Source organism: Eumetopias jubatus, unplaced genomic scaffold (assembly GCF_037043125.1).
Source record: "Eumetopias jubatus isolate StellerSeaLion01/CBP00866 unplaced genomic scaffold, mEumJub1_p1.0 scaffold_3, whole genome shotgun sequence".
Taxonomy (NCBI): domain Eukaryota; kingdom Metazoa; phylum Chordata; class Mammalia; order Carnivora; family Otariidae; genus Eumetopias; species Eumetopias jubatus.
The window spans coordinates 114,535,458-114,555,897 of record NW_028274809.1 but is presented as its reverse complement, the minus strand read 5'-3'; the positions used below and the strand labels follow the sequence as shown (position 1 = coordinate 114,555,897).

Below are 20,440 nucleotides of genomic sequence, written 5' to 3'. Positions count from 1 at the left end.
AATATTTACCACTCTAAGGATGTATCAATGTCCATGATCCCAACTTCCAAAATAGAAGTTTAGTCTTGAAAATGGTTTATTACCTAAATTCAGTCAAGGATTTAACTATTAATAAAAACAATTCACCTGGCTGAATTAAAAACTACCTCAATTTAAATGCTAATAATGGTTGTAACTACTCTAACATACTTAATGGACTACATTTTCAATTTAAGTAACACAGAATGGGGAGCCTGGGTGGCTCAGTCATTAAGCGTCTGCCTTCAGCTCAGGTCATGATCCCAGGGTCCTGGGATCGAGCCCCGCATCGCATCCGGCTCCTTGCTCAGCGGGGAGCCTGCTTCTCTGTCTCCCACTCCCCCTGCTCCTCCCTCTCCCACTCCCCCTGCTCATGTTTCCTCTCTTGCTGTCTGTGTCAAATAAATAAAATCTTTAAAAACAAATAACACAGAACACAGTGTCTGCAGCATTGTAGAACTGCTGGAAGATAATCATGAAGCACTGCTTTATGCACTGGTCTGAACCTTTGAATACCTTGAAATTTTCACCTACAGCAAGGTAAACCTACCTACTCACACCACTTAACTAATGCTAAATTCCCTTTTCAACTATTCCTTCCAAGTAATCAATGAATTTAAGTTTGAACATTTGCAGTAATACTACCTTCTGAGATTATCCATAATCCAACTTTAAAGAACTATGCCAGAAAGTTCTTTGCATTTACGAAAATGAAAAGGGTCTCCCTAAAGTGATCTTATATTAGACAAGTCCCATCCCCATTTTACATGGCATATTTCTAATATATGAAGAAAACATTTATGCTCATCATTTCCAGGCTAAATATACCTATGTCCTTCATCCATTTATCATAAAACAGAATTCCCCTTAAGTCACATGTTACTGAAACCATTGACTAAGAATATAGTACACATCAGTCACTGAGCTCAATTATACTAAAATTTATTTTCCTTCAAGTCTCTACCATAAACAATTAAAAAGTCAATTAGATTATCCATGCCAAGTGGTGAGCTGCTGCAGCTATGTCTACTACTGTGACTCTATAATCTCCACCCTGCAGTTTGACCTTCAACAAACTACATACAAATTAGCACATTTAATAAAGATAAAGCATATTATACTGTTTATCTTCTATGTGTATTTTACTGGGAGTGAGAGTTATCCAAAATAAATAACAAACCTGAAATTTAGCCACACAACTGGAATTGCAAAAGTTATACAGTTTCCCATCAGGCATTGTGGCTTGATATTGAGGTAAAGAGTTTCGCTTACAAAAATGGCAAATAATTCCCAAACCTAGGAGAGAAAAGATACATATCTGGTTTCTTTATAAAATGATAAAAAGTCTAGAACAAAAATTTAATTGACCTCTGGGAAATTTTTTTTTTAACGGAAGCTTCTATAAGCTATTCTTTTATTAATTTCCAAGATTTATACCTTAAAAAATATCATTATGAAGAGTCTGACATCATGTCTCTAAAATATACATGGATACATGAAACAATCTCAATTTTAGATCTTTGGAAGGAAAAACAATTTCAGCTAAGAATGGAGACATGGACAGAATTTCACCAATAACTTAAAATTAAAGAAAATCAAAGAAATATGGAACGGTCAAAACCACTAAAAAAAGTCTACATTAAGAAAATTTAATGTGATAAATAAAAATTGTTTATACAGTTAAATATAAGAACAAAGTTAAGGGAAAGAGTAGTTAAGAAATTAGTCATATTATTGGGGCGCCTGGGTGGCTCAATCGTTGAGCATCTGCCTTCGGCTCAGATCATGATCCCAGGGGGTCCTAGGATCCAGCCCCACATTGGGCTCCCCGCAGAGCGGGAACCTGCTTCTACCCCTCCCACTCTCCCTGCTTGTGTTCCCTCTCTCGCTGTGTCTCTGTCAAATAAATAAAATCTTTAAAAAAAAAAAAAAAGAAATTATAGTCATATTCTTGAGGTTTTTTTAGCTTTCCAAATACCTGAAACTTACTTTGTGATTTTGCATATTTTGTCTTGTGACTGTTCATGCAAGCAGTTGAACAATATGGCTCCATATATCCATTAGGACCTATACACTGAGTCATATCAAAAAACCTGCACTGTGTTCGGCAACCAGTACAAGTAGTCAGTTTTCCATATTTCTAAAATTTGAAACATAAAAAGATAATTAAGAAAATTATAATTTAATTAGAAAAAATTATCATATTTTTCAGTACACCTTTTCTCTGCAAAACAATTCTGTTAATCTCTAATCAGGTTTAGTGGGTCAGAAATCTTCATCTGGATGCAAACTGTTAACTACAATGCAGCTAAATCAGGTTCACACAAAAGTAATGATCTCAGCTAAGTCTCCTACAAAAAATAGGGTTTTCTCTATTAATTAGTTTGAAAGAATCCCCACCTATAGGTAAAGTATAAACTGAAAAACAAAGGCACAGTGTTTTCTGTTTACCATGACACACTTGTCATTTCATAGAAGAAATTAAATGGACCTAACAAAGTGTAAGCCTTAATAATCAAATGACTACAGTCCTTCAGAGGAAAAATTTGATGTTAAATATTTTTTCCATTGAGCTGTGCTGTTGTCTCAAGAACTTTTTGGAAGTTCTCTTAAAACCAATTAACCACCTATATATAGTACATTTAAAACCTCATTCAACCACAATAAAACACCATTATTTTAAATTTTTTTAAACTAAAAAAAATGTCATTTAACAGAATTTTGGGCTATTAACTAAAGCTAATAATTAGTCAGTAGGTAAGAATAGTCAATCCTTCTGGCAAGAGTAAATATTTGCCAACATGTAATTCAAAGAAACAAGGTAAAATATATAATGGTAAGACCAAAGGAGATACACTTTGAAAATTACTAGACAAAAGCAGTATTACTGAAATATACATAGTCTTACAAAAATACAAATACAGCAGATGAACTGGTGTATTTGTATTAAAAACATGATAGTCACAATTAGAAATCAAACATAAGGAAAAGCAAGTCTTTAAAATGTGCAACTTGTATTTGCTCTCTCTTCTGAGTGGTTACACAACTATCAAAAGCTGCTAAATCAAATACCACATATCATATTGCAAAGTAATTGTAACCATCTTTCCACCTGATGTTGAAGTTATTTTATTCATCATCATACCCAACAGCATCTAGTACAATATAATGATATTAAAAGGCCTCAAAATGTTCCATGGATGGATGACTAATAGATGTCAGGGAAAATGACAATCAGGCCAAAAATAACAAAATGGGTAAACTGCACGGACAAATTTCATGAGCGCCACAGGATTTTAGAAAATAAAGGTAATAAATTGAAGGTAAAATAACCAAAAACAAATAACTAACATCAACATTAAAAAAAAGAAAAAAAATCTTTATAGAAAAACATAACTGGTACCATAAAACAAATATTTTTTATGATACCATAGAAAATAAGCAAGGCTGCCTATCCCCCATTTACTTAAATATCACTTTGCGGAAGTCCTAAGTTTTACTTTTCAAAGTGGAAATGAACCCATTCTTCAATCTCTCATACACTGCAAAAAGAAATACTTATCAACAGTAAAAGAATGGTAACAAGGAACAGAAAAGAATAACTGCAAACCTATTAGGTCTAATTATGACTTTCCCAGTGTTACAAAGACAATAGAGGAGGATGCTGGTTTTTTGCTTGAAATGACAAAATATTTTCCTGAGGCCTATGTAATAATTCAAATTTTTATAATGGGAAAAGAGTCAAAGAAAACACATCAATAAGACAATGAAAGAGAAAAGAAAAATCTGGCAACACAGTACAAATTAGGAATACTAAAAATATCAGGACACTTGCCATTAGATCACAGGATTACAGAGAAAAAACAAGCAGCTCTCAGATGTTTGTACAAGACCTGCATTGTAGCAGCACCCATCAAGAATTCTTTTATTAATATAAATGAAGTCCAACCATCTAATCTAACCCTGGATTAGATTTTTTTTTAACTTATTAGAAACATCCTTCAAGTTGACAATAATTTTATTGGCAGAATGGTTAAGTAATTAGTAAGTTTTAAGACGTACCAATAAAAAGTAGACCAGTTGAATTGGGTCAAGTAAACAAGGAGCTAAGCAACTGGTCCACACTGACAAATACTTTTATCTGAAGAGAATGAGAAAGTACTATCAGAAAGATAGAATCATTAATACTGAAAATATTTTAACACAGCCACCACTACTTCAAAAATAAAAGGACCCATTTAATGAAAGAACATTAGTAAAAAAAGAAATATCCGTTCATGCCATGTTTTGTTTTATGTGTAAACAATCCAAATATTTAAATTTCATTCATCCTATAAATATACATTGAGTGAGTTAAAAATGAAATTAATTGTAACAAATTCACAATTATTATATTCCCCATGCAGACATGGGAGAAAATAAACCTACTTACAAATTCAGTGAAAAAGAATAAGGTAGAACTAATTAAAACAAGATACTTGGTAAGGTAAAGGTAAATATATTAGGGAGCTTATGGCAAATTGGCTCATTTTCAGTCTACTCATTGAAAAATGGTACATTTAAATTTTACCCAATTCTATATGAATATCAAAATTAATCATCACATTTTAAATAAAACTTCCCAATTTATTCTTTTACATTATATGTAATACATTTCTTTTACTACATTTTGACCAAGTGAGTGAACCACATGGGAAAGTACTCAAGAGATAAAAGCTTGATGTACTTCAAATTGAGGGGCACTCTACTAAATGTCCTGTAGTATTCAAAAGTGTCAAGGTCATGAAAGACAAAGACTAGGGAACTATTTCAGATTAAAGCAGACAGGACTTCCAACCCCAGCTATGAGACTAGATTTAATCTCCCACTTTTAAAAACCAGAAAGCTACACAAAAGATATGAAACAATGGCTTTTAAACATTCCACAAAACATAATATAACTCATTATATAGAAAGTTAAAAAATCAAGCTGTGGAAACAGATCTAGAAATGACAGCTAAGAAAATAGCAGGCAAAAATGTTAAAAGAGCTATGATAAATATGCTGATATATTCAAGAAAGCAGTACAGGAAAACATGAACATAATGAGGAAAGGAATAGAAGATATAAAAAAGATCCAGATGGAACTTCTAGAGATGAGAAATACAAGATCTGAGACATAAAATAAACCATATGGGACTAAGAGTGTATCAGAAAAGATTAGTAAAATTAAAGATACAACAATAAGACACTCTCCAAAATGAAGGAAAAAAAAAAAAGACCAAAAAATGAAAACCAATAAATAATAGAGCCACAGGGACCATGGGACAATAGCAGGAAATCTAATATATCTGGAATTAAGGTCTCAGAAGAAGGGAAGGGGGGAAGACACAAATATTTTTAAAGAAATAACGGCCTATAATCCAGGATTGGATCCTAAACAAGAAATAACTTTTTTTCCATTTGCTGCAAGGGACATTAATGTTTTAAAATTTGAATAAGGTATTTAGATTAATCATATAGCAGTAGTATTATCAATATGAATTCCTTGTCCTAGAGTTAAAATTATTAATTGTATACATTTATTATTCACATATTTATGTACTAATCTATTCATCTGGATAAAGGAATATGAGTTTGGAAATTTTTACAAAATAAAGGGTTTTTAGTATCTTTCAGGTAGGCACAAAAGAGAGGACCTTTTGTATCGCAGGTAAATGCCTATTGTGGACAAGGTACTGTGCATAAATTTTTTATCTGAAAATAATTTTTAATAAAAATACCTAAAAGCAAATTAAACAAATCACAATACATGTAAAATTTGTGAAATAAAGTTTATCTATGATAATATAAGGAAAAAATCATCATCTGACATATTTTTAGTTCATAAATTTAATATACTTCAAAATGCACATGATTTTTCAGTTACATAATAAAGACAGTAGCAGTACATGAAATTGTCAAGGGCTAACCACAGCTACAGTCCTGCTTACCTCAGGCTGCATTAAGAAAGAGTCCTGCATGTGGTCTCGAACCTCCTTCAGGAAGCTTGGATGGCTACCTACCTAAAAAAATATTTTAAAAGACTTTAAAAAAAAAAACATATAAAAAAAAGGCTGCTTAATTGAAAGGTAAATAAGCAATCTGTCAAAGTTGATTCTTGTCTGTTTGTGTCTTACAAATTCATTCCGACTTTTAAAAAATGCCTATGTGGGAGGCGCCTGGGTGGCTCAGTTAGTTAAGTGTCTGCCTTCGGATCGGGTCATGATCCCGGGGGTCCTGGGATCGAGCCCTGCTTGGGGCTCCCTGCTCAGCGGGTAGTCTGTGCCTCCCTCTCCCAGCTTGTTTTCTCTCTTTCTCAAAATAAATAAATAAAATCTTAAAAAACAAAAAATGCCTATCTGTTCTATCCCCACGGCCATTATTAAATTATTTTAATTATCCTATAGGAAAAAAATTGTTTAATGATAAAACAATAACAGGTAACAAATTATAAATATAAATAGACCCTTAAACTTACTTGCTTCTAAGTAGACCTAGCCAAAAAAAATGACTTATTCCTCTTAGATGACAACGTATTCTAAGATCTCATTACAGCCTATGGTACCACAAAGCATTCTAAATTAAGTGATTTGAAGATCATGCAGGTACAGTTTTCATTACTGGCAAATGGGTTGTTCTGGGAACGCTTTTTAGAGCACATGACAGTTTACAGCACATAATACTTTATATCTTTACTCCTTGTAGAAAGTATCCTGCTTTCCATTAAAGTCAAAATATTATGCAAGAAAGTGGAAAATAAAATACTGAAAGAGAAGTGTTAAGTATTATATAGTCTCCACTCCAGGATCTAGATTATTAATTACCTGTATCAGTATATTCCAGAAACTAATTCAGCAATGGGGATATAAACGGCAGCCAAGTTAAATGTTAGAAACAAACAGGGGAGGGGAGGGCAAGGGTAAGAAAAGATCACCATAGAGTTTTAGTTTCCCCAGACTATAGGAAAAGACATTCACTATAGCATCTTGTATAGTGGTCTCCAAACATGTCTGATTGTGTCCCTTTGTCAAGTAACAATGTATACATGGATTTCCATTTATTTACTTGTAAACTATGAACATGCAATATATGAATTAAACATGAAAATAATATTTTATAGAACGAAAGATAAAACACTTTTTAAATAATTTTTATTTTATTTAGTGATAGTATAAAACCAGAATGGAATCATTTGGTGTCAGTGGATACATAGCAGTAGGGAGCAGTAAGGAGATAATCCTACTCCTCCCAGTTAGGGTGGATCAGCCAAAGCCCAGAGGGGAACCAGAATTCTACCCTCATCCAGCAATAACAGGGAGTTTCTCCCACCTCAATGGGTGTCAACAGAAGCCAAATGGAGAGCCCGGATTTCAACCTACACCTGTCAAAACTGAGGCTAGGCCTTCCTACCCCTACCACAGCAGTGTCAAATAAAACCAGCTAAAGCAGAAGGTTTATCTAAGATCCAGAATATAATAACATAATACCCAAAAATTCCAAGCTTCGATTAAAAAAAAAATAATAATCATGTATCCTATCAAAACCCAGAAAAACAACAATTTAAATGTAAAAAGATGGGCGCCTGGGTGGCTCAGCTGGTTAAGTGTCTGCCTTCAGCTCAGGTCATGATCCCGGAGCCCCAGAATCAATTCCTGCATCGAACTCTCTGTTCAGTAGGGAGTCTGCTTCTCCCTCTGCCCTTCACACCTCTGTTGCTCTCTTTCTCTCTAATAAATAAAATCTTAAAAAAATAATAAAAAATAAAAATAAATGGAAAAAGACAATCAGTAGATACTAATAATGAAAGTACAGAGATGTTAGAATTATGACAAAGATTTTTAAAGCAGCCACGATAAAAATGTTTCAACAAAGAATAAAAATACACTTAACAATGAAAAACAGAAATTCGTATCAAAAAAATAGAAGATATAAAGAAGAACCAAATGGAAATTATAGGACTGAAAAAAATCAGTAACAGAAATTTTAAAAATCAATGGATAGGGTATGTCAAAAGAACACAGGAGCCAAGTGAAAGTGCTCCCAATGGCCAAAGCTAGAAAATTTTGATCAACAAAATAAAACTGTATTTTATTATAGCCCCAAATTATAAAATATCCATGAGTCCCTACTAATATTAATAAATGACAATAATAAATGTAGAAGAAAGGACCAATTTCTTAAGCAGAAAAATTCCAATTAGCTGTATACTCCACCCTAAAGGAGACAGTGACTTCATTCTCAAGAATACAACAAGGGGAGAGCCTGGGGGACTCAGTCGGTTAAGGGTGGACTCTTGATTTCAGCTCAGGTTCTGATCTCAGGGCCCCACCTCAGGCTTAGCACTAGGCATGGAGCTTCTCCATGCTCCATGATTCTCTCTCTCCCAAGATTCTCTCTCTCTCTCTCTCTCTCTCCGCCCCCCCAATCCTTTGCTCCTCTCCCCTGCTGGGCACACACTCTCTCACTCTCCAAAAAAGGAAAAAAAAGAGTACAACATGGAAATGGGGTGGAAACTTTACAATGGAGAATCCTGACAAATGCTACTGCAGCAGGTGATCAACATCAACTTCAACAGTCATTTTAAATCATGTTGATAGATATACTCATGATGTGATGAAAATGCCAGTCTAAAAAGTAAACACCTCTGTGACATTCCTCCTAAAAACCTGTATCTCCAATCTGTCTAATGATGAAAAAACTTCAGACAAACTCCAATAGAGGGGCATCTTACAATACACCTAAATCCTAAAAACTGTCAAGGTCATCAAAAACAACAGAAGTCTGAGAAAATGTCATAACCAAGACTAGCCTAAGGTAACATGATTATTGGATATAATGTGGTATCCTAGATGGGATCCTGGAACAGAAAGTGGACATTATATAAAAGTTAAGAAATCTGAGTAACGTATGGACATAACAACATAATAACAAATATATTTAATGCCAGTTCATTAATTGCAACAAATGTTACCTTACTGATTTAAGGTATCAATAAAAGACCATCACATGAGAACTCTGTACCATCTGCTTAGTTTTTCTGGAACATTAACACCATTCTAACTCTTAATATAGAAAACAAACTGAGGGCTGCTGGAGGGGATGTGGGTGGGGGATGGGGGTAACTGGGGGACGGGCATTAAGGAGGGCACTTGATGTAATGAGCACAGGGTGTTACGTGCAACTGATGAATCACTAAACTCTACCTCTAAAACTAAAAAACACCCGAAAACAAAAAACACCATTCTAAAAAAATTATTACTAAACCCCAACCAATAGCAGAATGGAGAAGACAGAGGAAAGAATCATTGAAGGGAAATACAGAAATTATCCAAACTGAACTGAAAGAAAACAGACTTGGATGGAAAAAATAAAAAAGAACAGAGCCTCAGGGATCTGTAGGACTATAAAAAATATATAGAAGTTCAGGCTCCCTAGTTAGCCTCTTTCAACAAAAAATAAAAGTCACTATAGTCCTGGAGGGAGAGGAATAAGAAGATAGGGCTGAAAAATTATTCAAAGAAAGGTCTGAAAACATTGCAAATTAGGCAGAAGATACAAACCTACAGATAAAAGAAGGTGAGCAAACCCCAGAAAGGATAAACTGAAAGAATCACAATATTATCACAAATTCCTGAAAATTTTAAAGTTAAAATTTGAATAAAAATAAAGACAAAAAAATCTTGAAACCAGCAACAGAAAACGACACAGCTATAGGAGAAATACAATTCGAATTATGGCATAGAAAGACAGAAAACTTTTGGTCAATAGCCCCTCTACTTGATCCAAACACCACAATAACAATGTGGCACTAAACCCACCCACACAAGAAAAGGACAAGTGGAAAGCCTAGACTCTTACGTTGTTGACCTGGCTGCAATGAGGTGCCCCACTGCAGCAACCCAGCTAAGGTGATGTGAGAAAAGGCTAAGTAGGAAGCCTGAACTTCTATCCCATCAGGAAGTAACGAGGTACCCTGTCACCTACCCTCCCCTCAAGATGAGAACTGGTAGAGTCAGGACTTTCACTAGCAGTTAACAAGGCCCCAAATTGAAATCTGAAGAGCAGAAAGAAAAAAAAAATGAAGAAAAGTGAAAAAAGCCTAAGGAACCTATAGGACAGATCAAGCAGACCAACATGTGCGTTATGAGAGGCCCAGAAGAATGATTATTTCAAGAAATAATGGCTGAGGGCACCTGGGTGGCTCAGTCAGCTGAGCGCCTGCCTTCAGCTCAGGTCCTGATCCCAGGGTCCTGGGATGGATTCCAGCATAGGGCTCCCTGCTCAGCAGGGAATCTGCTTCTCCCTGTCCCTCTGCCCCTCCCCCTGCTCGTGCTCTCTCTCCCGCTCTCTTTTTCTCTCAAATAAAGTCTTAAAAAAAAAAAATCGCAAAAACCTTCATAAATATGATGATGGGAAACAAATCTACAAAGCTGAAAAGCACAACAAATTATAAGTAGGATAAACTCAAAAAGACACACAACAGGACACATTATAATCAAACTGTTGAAAGACACAGACATTCTTGAGTAGCAAGAGACAAGCTATTCATCAGGACAAAGAATCCTCAATAAGATTTTCCACCAATTTCTGATCAGAGACGGTGGAAACAAAAAGGTAGTGAGATGACATATATAAAATGCTGAAAGAAAAAAACTTTTAAACAAAAACACTGTATCTGGCAAAACTATTATCCAAACATGAAGAAGAAATAAAGACATACCCAAATAAAAAACTGAGGGAATTTGTTACCACTAGATCACTCTACAAGAAATGCTAAAGAGAGTCAAAGATTTATGCTGAAATGGGAAGGAAACTAGACAGTAACTCCAGCAGAATGAAGAAATAAGGTCTTTAGTATAAGTAACTACATGGGCAAATATAAAATACAATATTGCTGTATTTTCAGTTTGTAAGCCCAATTTTTATTTTCTACATGATTTTAAGGACAAATGCACAAAACACAACTGTAAATCTATGTTATTATGCAAGCAATGTTTAAGATGTAATTTATGAGGGTGTGGCTATACAGGAGCAGAGTTCTTAAATGCCAATTATCACCTAAAATTAGATATAAAATTTAGGATGTTAAATGTTAACCACATTCAGCAGCATACTGAAAGTATTATATACCACAACCAAGTGGGATTTATACCAGTAATGCAAAAAGTGGTTCAAGAGAAGATAATGAATATAATAAAACACTTGAACACAAAGAAGGTAAAAACCACATGATAAACTCAAATGGTACAAAATCCAACACACTTTTATGATTAAAAAAAAAAACACCTCAACAAACTAAGAATAGAAGAAAACTACCTCAACATAATAAATGCCGTATATGAACAACCCACAACTAACATCGGACTCAACAAAGACACAAGGAAACCTGTAAGATCAGAAACAAAACATGGCTGTGCAATTTCACCACTTCTTCTAGTCTACAAAATAGTGAAAGTTCTAGCCAGAACAGTCAGGAAAAAGAAATAAAAGGCATCCAAATTGGAAAGGAAGAGGTAAAACTACTGCTACTTGCAGATGACATGACTCTATACGGAGAAAATCCCAAGGGATCCACAATAAAGCTACTAGAGCTAATAAATTCAACAAAGTTACAGGTACAAGATCAACACTTAAATTTATCAGTTGTGTTTCTAAATACTACCAATGTACAATCTGAAAAGGAAATAAAGCAATTCCATCAACAATAGTGTTAAAAAAAAATAAAATACTGGGGTGCCTGGGTGGCTCAGTTGGTTGAGCGACTGCCTTCGGCTCGGGTCATGATCCTGGAGTCCCGGGATCAAGTCCCACATCGGGCTCCCTGCTCAGCAGGGAGTCTGCTTCTCCCTCTGGCCCTCTTCCCTCTCGTGCTCTCTCTCATTCTCTCTCTCAAATAAATAAAATTAAAAAAAAATTAAAAAAAAAAACCAATTAGAAAAAATAAAAAAATTAAAAAAAATAAAATACTATAAATAAATATACCAAAGGAGGTGAAGACTTGTACACTAAAAACTACAAACTGCTGAGAGAAATTAAGAAAGGTCTAAATGAATGGGAAGACATCCCATATTCACAAACAGGAAGATTTAACATTGATGAAATGTCAATACTACCCAAAGCAACCTACAGAATCAGTGCAATCACTATCCAAATTCTAATAGCCTTTTCTGGAGAAATGGAAAAGCCGATACTCAAATTCACATAACATTGGAATGGGTCTAGAATACCCAATCTTTTTTTTTTTCCAAAGATTTTATTTATTTATTTGAGAGACAGAATGAGAGAGCGAGCACAGGAGAGGGGGGAGGGTCAGAGGGAGAAGCAGACTCCCTGCCGAGCAGGGAGCAGGGAGCCTGATGCGGGACTTGATCCCAGGACTCCAGAATCATGACCTGAGCCGAAGGCAGGCCCTTAACCAACTGAGCCACCCAGGCGCCCTCCTTTGCCCATTTTGAATTGCATTGTTTTTCCGCAGTCGGTGGAGCAGCCAGTCCACTCTTGGTTTTGGCTCAGGTGGCAAACTCTAGGTCCTGAGACTGAGCCCCAAAAGGGGCTTCACACTCTGAATTCAGTGCAGAGTCTGCTTGAGACTCCGTCTCCCTCTGCCCCATGCTCGGGCACTCTCTCTCTCACTCTTGCTCTCTCTCAAATTAATAAATCTTAAAACAAAAAACAAAAAAACCTTAAGAAATAAGGGGTTAATATTCAGAATATTAAAAACACAAAAACAAAAAAAACTCCTGATGCACCTGGGTGGCTCAGTCGTTAAGCGTTTGCTTTCAGCTTAGGTCATGATCCCAGGGTCCTGGGATCGAGCCCCGCATCAGGCTCCCTGCTCCATGGGAAGCCTGCTTCTCCCTCTCCCACTCCCCATGCTTGTGTTCCTGCTTTCACTGTGTCTTTCTCTGTCAAATAAATAAATAAAGTCTTAAAAAAAAAAAAAACCAAAAAACTTCCTAGGGGCGCCTGGGTAGCTCAGTTGGTTAAGCGTCTGCCTTCGGCTCAGGTCCTGGGTGGGCTCCCTACTCAGTGGGGAGCCTGTTTCTCCTCCTCCCTCTCCCCCCTCCCACCAGCTCATGCTCTCTCTCTCTTGCTCACTCTACCTCAAATAAATCTTAAAAAAAAAAAAAAATCCTCCTACAACTGAAAAACAAAAGGAAAAACAATGCAATTCAAAATGGGCAAAGGAGGGCGCCTGGGTGGCTCAGCTGGTTAAGCGACTGCCTTCCGCTCAGGTCATGATCCTGGAGTCCTGGGATCGAGTCCCACATCGGGCTCCCTGTTCAGCAGGGAGTCTGCTTCTCCCTCTGACCCTCTTCCCTCTCGTGCTATCTCTCATTCTCTCTCTCTCTCAAATAAATAAATAAAATCTTTAAAAAAAAAATGGGCAAAGGACATCGATACTTTTCCAGAGAAGATATACAAATCATCCATAAGCACGAAAAATGTACTCAACATCATTAGTAATCAGAGAAATGCAAATCAAAACCACAAAGAGATACCACCTCACATCTACTAAGATGATTAAAATAAAAAACAAATGTTAAAAAACAGAAAGTAAGTGTTGGGAAAGAGGTACAGTAAATGGAAACCTCATGTACTGTTGTGAGAAATGTCAATTATCAATACAGTTGTTTCGGAAAATAGCTTTACAGTTCCTAAGAGAGCTAAACATAAAATTAGCCTATGACAAAGCAAATCCACTCTTAGGTATACCTAGAAGAACTAAAATACACGACTCAAACTGATACTTGCATGCCAATGCTCACTGCAACATGATTCACACTAGCCAAAAGGTTGGAAACATCCAAAATGCCCTGCAACAAATGAATGGATAAACAAAATGTGGCCTATATATGAGCATTATTCAGAGGTAAAAAGTAATGCTACAACATGGATGAAACTGAAAACGCTATCCTAAGTGAAATAAACTAGACACAAAAGGACAGATAATGTATGACTTCAAGGATATGAACTATCTAGAATAGGCAAACTCATAAAGACACAGAGTAGATTAGAGATTACCAGGGACCAGGGAGATAAGAGAAAATGAGGAGTTATTGGCTTGTCAGTTTCTGTTTGAGTCATTAAAAAGTTCTAAAAATAGGGACGCCAGGGTGGCTCAGTGGGTTAAATGTCTGCCTTCAGCTCAGATCATGATCCCAGGGTCCTGGAATCAAGTCCCACATCGGGCTCCTTGCTCAGCAGGGAGCCTGCTTCTCCCTCTGCCTGCTGCTCCCCCTGCTTGTGTGCTCTCTCTCTCACACACACAAATACATAAAATCTTTAAAAAATAAAAATTAAAAAATTGAAAGTTCTAAAAACAGACGATGATTGCACATTATGAATGTATTTCATATGACAATTGTATACTTAAAAAAGTTTCAAACCAATTGGAAATTTTGTTTTATCTACATTTTTTTTTTTAAGATTTTATTTATTTGACAGAGCGAGAAAGAGAGTGAGAGAGGGAACACAAGCAGGGGAATGGGAGAGGGAGAAGCAGGCTTCCTGCCGAGCAGGGAGCCCAATGCGGGGCTCAATCCCAGGACCCCGGGATCATGACCTGAGCCAAAGGCAGACGCTTAATGACTGAGCCACCCAGGCGCCCCTGTTTTATATACATTTATCACAATTTAAAAAACTTTGAGTTATTTTCTTACTGTTTTATGCTCCGGAATGGTTTAAAATAGCAATGCGATTACCTAGTTTAAATCTGATGGAATTTCCCTATGAAACATCTGAGTCAGGGCTCCTGGGTGGCTCAGTCAGTTAAGCATCTGCCTTCACCTCAGGTCAAGATCCCAGGGTCTTAGGATCGGGCCCCACGTCAGGGTCTCTGCTCAGCAGGAAGTCTGCTTCTCCCTCTCCCTCTGCTCCTCCCTCTCTGCTAGTGCTCTAATAAATAAATAAAATCTTAAAAAAAAGAAACATCAGAGTCTGTTTCTCTTTGTGGGGTAGTTCATTGATAACTATCTCTATTTCTTCTATGGAAATTTCTCTGCCTTATTTTATCTGCTCTGGAGTCAATTTAGGTAAATTATATTTTCACACACACAAAAATTCTATTTTCACAGAATATTACTCAAACTAGGTTTTCAACATTTTTATATAAAGTTGTATACAAAGTAGTCCCTTTGAAATGATTTTCTTCCATTTCCTCTGTTTTGATGATTAAGTCCACTTTGTCATTTCTTATTTTTGTGAATTTGGGCATTTTTAAACCTCTTTTCCAGATTAATGATCAGCTGGTCTAGTTTTTCACGGAACTTAAGTTATCATAAAAGCAGCATTCTGGATTATTTTGCTTTTATTTCCTAACTCACTCCTACTTTTATTTCTTTTCTTCTCTCTTTAGTTTGTTTTCTTTTCATAACTTTTTGTATTAATTATTTAATTCATTTATTTTCATTTTTATTGTTTTAAGCATGTAAAGAATTTTGCTTTTGAGCATTTTTTTAAAGCAACTGTAACACTGACATCTCAAAGAATGCACGCAAAAAAGGAAAACTAAGGACCCAATGTCACTTATGAATACCAATGGGAAAGTACTAAATATAAACAATGACAACTAAAATTTAAAATATAACGATGACCTAGTATGGTTTATTCTAGCAATGCAAGAACGGTTAGATGGATTACAAAACTCATTAAAATAATTCACATATTAATAGATTAAAAGGAGAGAAAAAAATTCATACAATCACATCCACAGACATATGAAAAAATCACCTCCATAGATACATGAAGACCTTCAAAACTCAACATTCATTTTTGACAAAATACTTAATAAAACAAAATTCAATGGGTATTTTTTTAATACGGTAAAATATATTTACCTCAACCCTAAAGCCAGCATCTAATTTAATAAGAAAACACCAAAGAAATTCCCACTGGAAAAACAAAGATATTTACTAGTTCCACTATTCAAAACTGTACTGGAGTTATTAGGAAATGCCATCAGGCAAGACAAAATAATAATGGGAATGAGAAATGTAAAGAAAGATCTAAACTTTCTCTATTTGCAGATGGTATGATGGTTTAGTTAAAAATCCAAGAAAATTAACCAATGATGATGATTTAGTTACATAGCAGGTATTTAAAATCAATTAAAAAATATATGTGCATACATACATGTATACACACACATAAAATAATAGAAAAGAAAACCTCATTTAAAATAGCATCAGGGGCGCCTGGGTGGCTCAATTAAGCATCCTACTCAGGTCATGAATTTCAGGGTTGTGAGATAGAGCCCAGGGTTGGGCTCAGCACACAGTGTCGAGTTTGCTAGGGATTCTCTCCCCTTCCCCTCTCCCTCCCGCTCCTGCTATTCCCCCTGCTCCTGCCCACGTCGCCAAGCGCTCACTCTCTCTCTCTGTCTCAAATAAATAAAATCTTTAAAATAGCAACAAGAAGATTAAAAAAATATTTGTGAATTTTTTTTAGATTTTATTTATTTGTGTGAAAGAAAGTGCCCACAAGCAGGGAGAGAGCTCAAGGGGCAGGCAGAGGGAGAAGAACACTCCCCACTGACCAGAGAATCCATTGCGGCAGACAGGCAGACGCTTAACCGACTGAGCCACCCAGGCGTCCCAAAATATTTATGAATTTAACAGGAACATATTGATATAACAAATAGAATGAAATCCCTTGTTCTATGATAGGACATCTTGACACCACAAAAATGCTGATTCTCAAGGACAATCATTTGGACGCAGATAATATTTGACACATAATTCAACAATATACCAGAATAAATTCCATTAAATGCATTAAAGATTTAAATATTAAAATGAAGCCTTGCAAACAGAAGGAGAACATGAAAAGCATTCCTTTATAGTCTGGGAGTGAGGAAAGTGTATGAAACAAAATCCAGAAGCAGTAAAAGAAAACTGTTAAATTTGACAATAAAATTTATTTTTTTTAAAGAGAATAAAATTTAAAACGTTACATGACAAAAATTTATATAAACATCCAATCACAGTTATATATAACATGGAAGGGTATCATTACATATTAATGCCACTTACATAAGCTTTATAAAAAAGTCAAACCATGTTAGAAGTCAAAAACAGTGGGTATCTTTTAGGAGGCAGAAAGGGATAGAATTGGGAGAGAACACAAACGGGTTGATGGAGAATTGGTAATGTTCAGTTTCTTGAAGTAGGATTTTAAAAATCAAGAAGAAAGGCTCAGATTTCATTTATTAAAAACACTGTAAGACAGGGATTGCTATTTCCACAACTTTACACACGGTGAAATGAGGCAAGGCACAAAGGTTAAATAATTTGCTCATGACACAGATGGATGATTGGTGCCGCCAGGATTTTAACCCACACTAACTTACTAAAGCCAACACTTAACCAAACCTTCTATGTATCAGAAGATAATAAATGCAACATAATCATCAAACATCAAACACTATAATGAATTCTTGAAGATTATGATTAATCTGGTCCTTTCAATCACCATATAGCTTTCCTAATACTAACTAATTTGAAGTATGCCACCCCAATGCAAATCCTATGAAAGCAGTAACTATGTCTACTTTACTTTCCACAAGTACTATTCCAAGCAACTAAGACAATACCTGCAACATGGCAGATGTTAAATAATTGTTTGTAAACAAATTACAAATGCATTTTGCGCATTAAAATAAATGTTCTATTTTATTTATTTATTTATTTATTTATTTATTTTTAATGTAGGCTCCACACTCAGTGTGGAGCCCAATATGGGGCCTGAACTCACAACCCTGAGATAAAGACCTGAGCTGAGATCAACAGTCAGAGGCCCAGATGCTCCATAATAAATGTTCAATTTAATGGAAAAAGCTGAGAAGATCAAAACCCAAACAAAAAAATGGGTAAAAGAGGTAAGCAAATAGTTCACAAAAAAGGAAAGACAATTAGTTCTGAAATATAAAAAACTGCTCATCATTCCTAATAAAAGGACTACAAATTACAACAATATTAACATATCATTTTTACCAATCAGAATGATGTGTTAATATTCTCAGTTGGACAGGCAACGGAGAAACTGGCACTTTCACATATATTACTGATAGAAATGCAAACTGGTACAATTGTAACAGAGGGGAATTTAACAATATCTAACAAACTAACATATGCATTCCTTAGACAAGCAATCCAGCTTCTAGGAATCTACCCTGATGCCATACCTCCACAGAATAAAGCATACACCAGGTTATTCATCATCTATTATTTCTAATAGCAAAAAACTGGAAATAACCCCAATACCATCCAATAGGAAAGTGAACAAATAAACTATCACACAGCCCAGTGCTGTCTGGGACATGGTTAACCACTAGCTCTTCAGAGATTAAGGGAGACATAATTTGCAACATTTGCCATGAAAATCCCACTACGGCTAATTTCAGGCTACAAAATGAAACTAAACATGAAATTGGGAAGAGATGCATAAAAGCACACCATTATGAGTAATAGCTCCATTATATAAACACAAGAGATGCAAATAACCTTAAGAATACAAATAATATTAAAATAAAATAATTAGAAAGTAATAGGTTTTGAGTACTTATTTTGTTTTCAATATTGGTAAGGTCTGAATTGTGTTCCCCCCAAAATTCATGTGTTGAAGCCCTACTCCTAATGAGATTATATTTGGAATTGGGCCTATAAGGGGGCAGTTAAGGTTAAATAAGTACTAAGAGTGCGGTCCTAATCAGACAGGACTAAGATCCTTCCTTATAAGAAGAGGAAGAGATATCCGAGATCCCCTCTCCTCCCCTACCCCCACCACCCTTTTGCAAAAAGGAAAGGCCAGGTGAGGACATGGCAGGAAGGAAGATATCTGCAAGGCTCAAAGAGCAGCCCCACCAGAAACCAACCCAGAAAGGCACCTTGGTCTTGCACTTGTAGCCAGAACTGTGAGAAAATAAATTTGTTGTTTGAGCCCTCTAGTCTAGTATTTTGTTATGGCAGCCCTAGCAGACTAATATAAACTTATCTAAGTTTAATTTATTTTTAATAGAGTGTTTTTAATAACCAGCTCAAAAATTTCCTGAAAATTTAACTTAAGCAGCCATTAAAAAAAAGAGGAAAGTCCATTATCATTGATAATACAATGATCTCCAAGATATAGTATGAAGTAAAAAATGGAAGATGCAGCATAGTACATACAGTATGCTGTCTTTTCTACAGAAAAAAGAGAAACTAAGAATGAATTATATATTTTAATTTTTCATAAATAACAACACATAAAATATTAAGAACTGAAAAGCTAATACCTATAAAAGATGAGTAGGAACCAAAAGGAGAAGACAGAAATAGGAGCTGGTCTTCTCTGAATATATTGTTTTATGTACATTTTACTTTTGAACCATATGTATATATTCAAAAACAAACTAAATTTTGTTTCTCTCTTTTGAGACCTTAACACTGAAATATAAATAAGATAATCATTGCTAAGCTAAGCTTTGAAAAATCATTATTTGCAACCCCTCTCCTCTACCCATAAACAAATAATATTTCAAATGAGGAATCATTCTGCTAGCATTTACCATTATATGTAAAATCACACAATGCCCAATAATCTACATATATCAGTATTCATTTGGGATAGGTCATCTCCACAAGATGAATACAATAATGGAATTAAATGAGATTCCAGGTTAAACCTAGTTAATAAATGCTGCTAAAGTAAAACTATTACAATTTAAAACATATTCAAAAGAATGGCCAATTTTGATTAGATCATGAATTACCTGTTTGTATTCACTGACACAACTTTGACAGCAAAATCGTTTCTGCTGACCATCAATCACCAGGACATTATTTCCAGCACCTTTGCTGGGCAGGTACTCGCCACACTGTTCACAGCAATTCATTATTAAACCATTGGCCATTCTGTATCTATTAAAGCAGTGGTCACTGCACAGCTTATGAGTCATATTTTTAAAGCTAACTTCATGGCGAATCTAAAAACAAGCAAACAAACAAAATTTTAAAGACAAATGAGTATCACAAGTACATTAATAACAAGGTGCTCCAATAGAAAGAAAAAGCCTCAATGATTTTTCTGTGGAAGGCTTATTTAGGTAAAGAGAAAAACAAAATACCTTTCATTATTCTTTGAACTATTTTATACACAAGAAATACATGTATGGCAGAGGGAGAACAACTACTGACATCACTACAAACTTCTCTAGAAATATCTAAAAAAATGAGAGGAAACAACCCAGTTTGGATAAGGTTAGTATAAAATTCTAAAACAAACAGATTGGAAATCTTTAGACAAATCCAAAAGGAACTAAAATTAAGTACATTGCTCTAGAAAGGGAGGAGAGAACAATATTATAAATAATTCAAATGAGGTATGAATGGTACACAGGTTTCTTTTTCTTCAAACAAATGCA

The 20,440-nt window shown here is 35.3% G+C and overlaps 1 protein-coding gene across 4 annotated transcripts in view; it reads right to left on the bottom strand.

Moving 5' to 3' along the window:
* The window catches only part of ZMYM2 (zinc finger MYM-type containing 2), a 109,539-nt gene that overhangs the window by 49,239 nt on the left and 39,860 nt on the right, over positions 1–20,440 (bottom strand). For all 4 annotated transcript variants that reach the window (XM_088021780.1, XM_028105324.2, XM_028105332.2 and 1 more), the window contains 4 exons: positions 19,790–20,002; positions 5,991–6,062; positions 2,008–2,158; positions 1,199–1,314 (listed from right to left, as the gene is read on the bottom strand). In XM_088021780.1, coding sequence (XP_087877906.1) covers positions 1,199–1,314; positions 2,008–2,158; positions 5,991–6,062; positions 19,790–20,002 — 552 coding nt within the window. The remainder of the gene's footprint in view (positions 1–1,198; positions 1,315–2,007; positions 2,159–5,990; positions 6,063–19,789; positions 20,003–20,440) is intronic.